We start from the raw sequence: 6,554 nt of genomic DNA, 5'->3' as shown, positions 1-6,554 counted from the left end.
AGAAAACCAAACACCGCATGTTCTCACTCATAGGTGGGAACTGAACAATGAGATCACTTGGACTCGGGAAGGGGAACATCACATACCGGGGCCTATCACGGGGAGGGGGAGGGGAGAGGGTTTGCATTGGGAGTTATACCTGATGTAAATGACCAGTTCATGGGTGCTGATGAGTTAATGGGTGCAGCACACCAACATGGCACAAGTATACATATGTAACAAACCTGCACATTATGCACATGTACCCTAGAACTTAAAGTATAATAATAATTAAAAAAAGAGAAATATCAGTATGTTTTAATGTAACAGACTCTGAATTCACAATTAAAAGTTAATTGAGATTAATTTCAGATTTCACATTGCAGCTAACATCTAAGAAACTACTACTTGTGGGCTGGGCGAGGTGGCTTACACATGTAATCCCAGCACTCTGAGAGGCCGAGGCAGGCCGATCACCTGAGGTCAGGAGTTCCAGACCAGCCTGACCAACATGGTGAAACCCCATCTCTACTAAAAATACAAAAATTAGCCGGGTGTGGTGGAGGGCAGCTGTAATCCCAGCTACTCGGGAGGCTGAGGCGGGAGAATCGCTTCAACCTGGGAGGCAGAGGTTGCAGTGAGCCGAGCTTGCACCACTGCACTGCAGCCTGGGTGACAGAGTGAGACTCTGTCTCAAAAAAAAAAAAGAAACAGAAAATACGACTTGTGGTATAAAAAAAAAATCCACAATTAACGGAAAAGGTTATTAAAATACTCCTTCATTTTTGAACCACATTTTGTATATGCCAGATTTTCTGTATATCCTTCAGCCAACGATATATAGATTATAATAGATTATAAGCAGAAGCTGATTTGAGAATCCAGCTATGTTCTATTAAACCAGACACTAGTGATGAGCAAAAATCACTGATTTTTTGGATATACAGCTTTTTCATGACATATGTTACTTACATTATATGGTAACTATATAATGAGTTTATTACTACTATTAAACAAATAAATATTTTTAAAATGTTTAATTTCTAATATGGTAAATATTTATGGATATAAGCTATAGCCTATATAAACAAAAGCTCTTCAGAATCCTCAATAACTTTTATGAATGTAAAAGGGTCCTACGATCAAAATGTTTAAAAGTTGTGTTAGCACACTTGAGGTTGGTGCCAGAAATCCAGAAGAGCAGGAGACAGCTGCAGCCTGCTGTCTATCAACCCAATGAATCATCCACCTAGCGAATCGTATGCTCTAGCTTAATTAATGGACACACAGACTGGGAAGTGGCCATAAGAATTAGAAGAAAAAAGTGAAAATTGTTACTCCAGATGGCTTGATTAAAAATTAGAGATTTTACCCAGGGGAGAATATTAATCAAACTTCTTAAAGATTATAATGCAGAAGGATGCACAGACTTTTTCTATGTATTTCAGATGGCAAATTTAACAGGAATGGGCAACTGTTACAAAATCAAATTTCCCCAAAACATATGAAATACATTTTCTAACCAGCAGAGCTGTGCAACAGAAGCAGCTTCCTGACAGTCCCTTCAGTCTACAAATACTATTATGTGCCTATATTTGGGAATTCCAACAAGAAATAAGATCCTGCCTCCGTTCACTCCAATGGGACACACGAGCAAACAAACGACACTCATTTCAGGGTCTGGGAAGTATCCCGATGGAGGGAAACAGGCTTCTGCGACACAGAGAGGTGTGTAAAAGCTCCCAAAGATAGATGCCTAGAAAACGGCTCTGTGAGGCAGTGATGTGTAAACTGAGAGACTTGAGAAACAGGGAGAAGCAGAGCCCTGTGCAAAGAAAAAGGGCCGCGGCAATGCAAGTGCCCCACCACTGGGAAAAAACCTGGAGTGTCCTTACAACAGTAGCAGCAACAACAAGTGTGACTGGAGCACAGTAATAGGACATGAAAAGGCCAGCGATACCCATACAACGTAGAGCCATGGTTCTCATCAATCTTAATAGCATACTAGACCAAATGCATCAGAATCCCTGTGGGCAGAGCCTGGGCATCAGTATTTGTTTTACGAGTTCTCTAGGTGGTATTTTTTTTTTTTTTTTTTGAGACTGTGTCTCGCTCTGTCGCCCAGGCTGGAGTGCAGTGGCCGGATCTCAGCTCACTGCAAGCTCCGCCTCCCGGGTTCACGCCATTCTCCTGCCTCAGCCTCCCGAGTAGCTGGGACTACAGGCGCCCGCCACCTCGCCCGGCTAGTTTTTGTATTTTTAGTAGAGACGGGGTTTCACCGTGTTAGCCAGGATGGTCTCGATCTCCTGACCTCGTGATCCGCCCGTCTCGGCCTCCCAAAGTGCTGGGATTACAGGCTTGAGCCACCGCGCCCGGCCTCTAGGTGGTATTAATGCACTGCCTGGGATGAGTCTGTTAGGCAATAATAAGGAATTCAGATATTATTATCATTTTTTTGAGACGGAGTCTTACTGTTGCCAGGCTGGAGTGCAACACGAGCTCAGTGCAGTGCAGTGGCACGATCTCTGCTCACTGCAATCTCCGCCTCCCAGGTTCAAGCTATTCTCCTGCTTCAGCCCCCCGAGTAGCTGGGACTATAGGCGCCGCCGCCACACCCGGCTAATTTTTGTATTTTTAGTAGAGATGGGGTTTCACCAGGTTGGCCACGATGGTTTCTTCACCTCGTGATCTGCCTGCCTCAGCCTCCCAAAATGCTGGGATTACAGGCATGAGCACCATGCCCAGCCAATATTATTATTATTTTAATAATAATATACGAGTTTCACTATGTTGCCTAGGTGGGACTCAAGGGACCCTCTGGCTCTGGCCTCAGCCTTCAAAGTAGCTGGGATTATAGGCATGTGCTGCCATGCCTGGCTTCATACATACATACACACGTATATACACTTTTTTTTTTTTTTGAGATGGGAGTCTCGCTCTGTCATCCAGGCTGGAGTGCAGTGGTGCAATCTTAGCTCACTGCAACCTCCGCCTCCCAGGCTCAAGCAATTCTCATGCCTCAGCCTCCCGAGTACCTGAGAATACAGGCGTGTGCCACCACGCTCGACTAATTTTTTGTATTATTTGTAGAGACGGGGTTTTGCCATGTTGGCCAGGCTGCTCTCAAACTCCTGACCTCAAGTGATCTGCCCACCTCCACCTCCAAAGGTGCTGGGATTAGAGGTGTGAGCCACCGCTCCTGGCCAGGTATTATTTTAATATGAGAGTAAGTCACTGAAGAGTGGAAACTAGTAGGACTGATTTACTTTTTTTTTTTTTTTAATTTACTTTGTAAAAGATCACTTTAGTTCTTATGGAAGGAATTGAGGGCATGAATAGAAAACTCTTTAATGCTGAAAGTTCTAAGAGGCTGAATAAGCATTTATTAGGAAAGATTTATGGGATGGAGGCTTAGCCACTAGATGGTGATGGCCAACACTAAGAGTGTGATTTTTCAGAGACTCTAAACAATCAATAGGTATAATCAGAGAAAGGGGGAAAAAATGCCTACAAAAGTGCCAGATGCAGTGGCATGCACCCGTAATCCCAGCCCTTTGGGAGGCTAAGGTAGGAGGTTTGCTTGAGGCCAGGAGTTCGAGGCAGCCTGTGCAACATAGTGAAACATCATCTCTACAAAAATAAAAAATATTAGCCAGGTGTGGTGGGGCATGACTGTGGTCCTAGGTACTCAGGAAGCTGAGGCAGGAGGATTACTTAAGCCCAGGAGGTCAAGGCTGCAGTGAGCTGTGGTCATGTGACTTCACTCCAGCCTGGACAACAGAGAAAGACCTTGTCTCAAAACCAAAAAACAAAACCTACAAAACAGGGAACATCAAGTGTGAACTGCTCCTAAATACACTTTGTGAATTTGACCATGTTCTACTAACAAGGTATTTATGCCCTTACATTGCTACCATATGTAATTTATCTAGCGAAAGACTTTAACATTTCAAACAAAAGAGAATTCTATTTACAATTTAAAAACTTTATCATCAACTGACCTAAAACCTGCCCAGTATTATTAGTTCTATTAACTAGTCCAAAGATAAACTTTGAAATTGCTTTTATTTGAACTGGAAAATTGTTACTTTCAAACTAAATATAGATAATAATAAATTGATACAGAAACAAAGCAAAAAGAGTATTCTAATTCAAAAATACCTTATATCTTATAGCAGCTTAATGTTTTTCATCAATTTGGTAATTATTTTTAAGTAATGCTCTTTAGCCTCTAACTTAAAAGTCTGAAGAGTCCTCTTTAGTTTACTCTGAGTTCTCTCATTTGCCAGCATTCTTGCCACTGTCCCTGATATGAGGATACCACATCAGGTGTTAACCTGAGCGCTACTGCCTTTCTTACAGAAGAAAGTGAAATATGCCCGTGTCTCTATCGAAAGTGGAAAAACATCTGGCTCCCCTTCTCTCATTTATCTTATCCACCTGTTTTCTTTAGGCATTCTGAGTTTGTAAGGCACTAAAATAAAATATGTATTATACACATACAAATCACTATACCAAATAATACAAATGATATTTGAGATATTTTTATGGTAAAATACAGTATTTGGTAAAGTTACTAATAATATCAATTATTCCCAACAATAAAAAATATCTACTAGATCAACGCAAATTCATAGCATTTAATAGTTACACTCCATATATAAGTACACATACTTTAAGAGGAAAAGAAAATTACCTTTCAAAAGATGATTCAGATCCATTGTGTCATGTAAGACTTTTTGTTTATGTCTGTGGTCTAAACTAGAGTCTAACACTGAAGACGACTTTGAGGAGAGATCAGGCTCATGTTTTTCTTTCCCTTTTTTGGCTGATTTCAAATATTTTGAATTATTTTTCAGATCCTCAACATCTTCATATATTTCTTGGCTCACATTTTCTTGCTTTTCAACTTTCACTTTTTGATCATTTGCTATGCCCAGTTCAAAAGACTGGAGAGGGCTAATGTCTGGAGTTGATAAGGGACTTACGTCGGTCACAGTATCTTCAGACTCCTCGGGGTAGCGGCCACATTTTGGTGTAGTACTTGAAGGCTGTGTTTCTGTCGATTTTATTTCTGATTTATACTTCTGTTTTGGTGACAGGAGGGTTACACCAGATACATGTTTCTTGGATGATGGAGACGAATCAGATAGATGGCTATCAGACCCTGCATCTAAACAATCTGTGCTTGAACTCGAAGATGAGGAAGATAAAGAGGAGGAGGAAGAGGAGCCAACTTTGCAATACTTTTTCCTTATGCTTTTTTTAACGTTGGCAGATGGTTTGGCGGACTTGGACTTGGCATGGTATTTCTTCCCATCATCACTGCTTTCCTCTCCATCTGTGTAGTAATCATCTTCACCTTCTTTTACAATTTTGGGAATGCTATTTGGAATGGACACGTGTATTTTAAGTCCTGTTGTAACATCACACAATTTTTTTGATCTTGAAGAGGCTGGCAATGAGAAAGAACTTACAGCTTGTGTAACATCGTTCTCAACAGGGTGTTCTGGGGGAAGTTTCAGGTTTCTTTCATTTCCCTTCTCAGTAAGATAATTTTTTGTTGTTTGCATTCCGGTGTTCGAGTTCACATTTTTTGTATCTTTATCTATTCTTTCCTTCGGGTCATCATTTTGCTTGTCAAAAACTGAGTTAGTTTCACATTTCTTTCCTTCTTCAAAGTCACTGTCAAAGAAAGAATGGTCGACTTCACCTTCTAATATATCTCCAAACTGATCCATGATGGCAAAAATATATCTGCAAAAAAAAAAAAAAAAAAAAAAAGTAAACATCAGACTAAAGAGTGATTTCCAAATACTTTCCATTTGTATACAATAATTATTTTCCCAAACTGACAAGTGTGGTTAATATATAAAAAGAAACATTATAAAAACAACAACAAAAAGTAACTCAGTGAAGTGATGATGGGGTTGTATGAGTAACAAGTTCTACCAATTATTTGAAAAATAAAAAAGTCTCATAATTAAGTTCACAAGAAAACAACAGATCATCAAGGCAGGGATGTCACAAACATGGATACCTAAGCGAATCTTAAGGATAATCTGCCTTCTATAAATTAAATACAATAAAACAAAGAAAAAGGCTGGACGCGGTGGCTCACGCCTGTAATCCCAACACTTTGGGAGGCCAAGGCGGGCGGATCACCAGGCCAAGAGATCGAGACCATCCTGGCCAATGTGGTGAAACTCCGTTTCTACTAAAAATACAAAAATTAGCTGGGCGTGATGGTGCGTGCCTGTAGTCCCAACTACTCAGGAGGCTGAGGCAGAATTGCTTGAAGCCAGGAGGTGGAAGTTGCAGTGAGCAGAGATCACACCACTGCACTCCAGCCTGGTGACAGAGCGAGACTCTGTCTCAACAACAACAAACAAAAACAAAAACCCGAAAAATATACAAATTAAATACAATTAGAGTTCAGAATAAGAAAGGATAGAGTTAAAAAAAACTCATAGGTCACCTCCCTTGAGAATAAAAGTCAAAAAAATAAAAGAAAGGAAAAGAAGAAAAATCTCATAGGACCAGCTGAACTAGTCCAAACCCGATTCTAGTGGAAG

The 6,554-nt window shown here is 40.6% G+C and overlaps 1 protein-coding gene across 1 annotated transcript in view; it reads right to left on the bottom strand.

The window, feature by feature from the left end:
- CFAP97 (cilia and flagella associated protein 97) overlaps positions 1 to 5,739 on the bottom strand; it is a 28,128-nt gene extending 22,389 nt beyond the window's left edge. Inside the window, exon 1 of the mRNA XM_011959540.1 lies at positions 4,676 to 5,739. Within this exon, the coding sequence (XP_011814930.1) occupies positions 4,676 to 5,720 (1,045 nt within the window). The 5' untranslated portion in view covers positions 5,721 to 5,739. The remainder of the gene's footprint in view (positions 1 to 4,675) is intronic.
- Positions 5,740 to 6,554: the final 815 nt, after the last annotated feature.

Source organism: Colobus angolensis, unplaced genomic scaffold (genome assembly GCF_000951035.1).
Source record: "Colobus angolensis palliatus isolate OR3802 unplaced genomic scaffold, Cang.pa_1.0 Scaffold5, whole genome shotgun sequence".
Lineage (NCBI taxonomy): Eukaryota > Metazoa > Chordata > Mammalia > Primates > Cercopithecidae > Colobus > Colobus angolensis.
The sequence above is the reverse complement of the archived record's forward strand: the minus strand, read 5'-3'. Positions and strand labels throughout refer to the sequence as shown.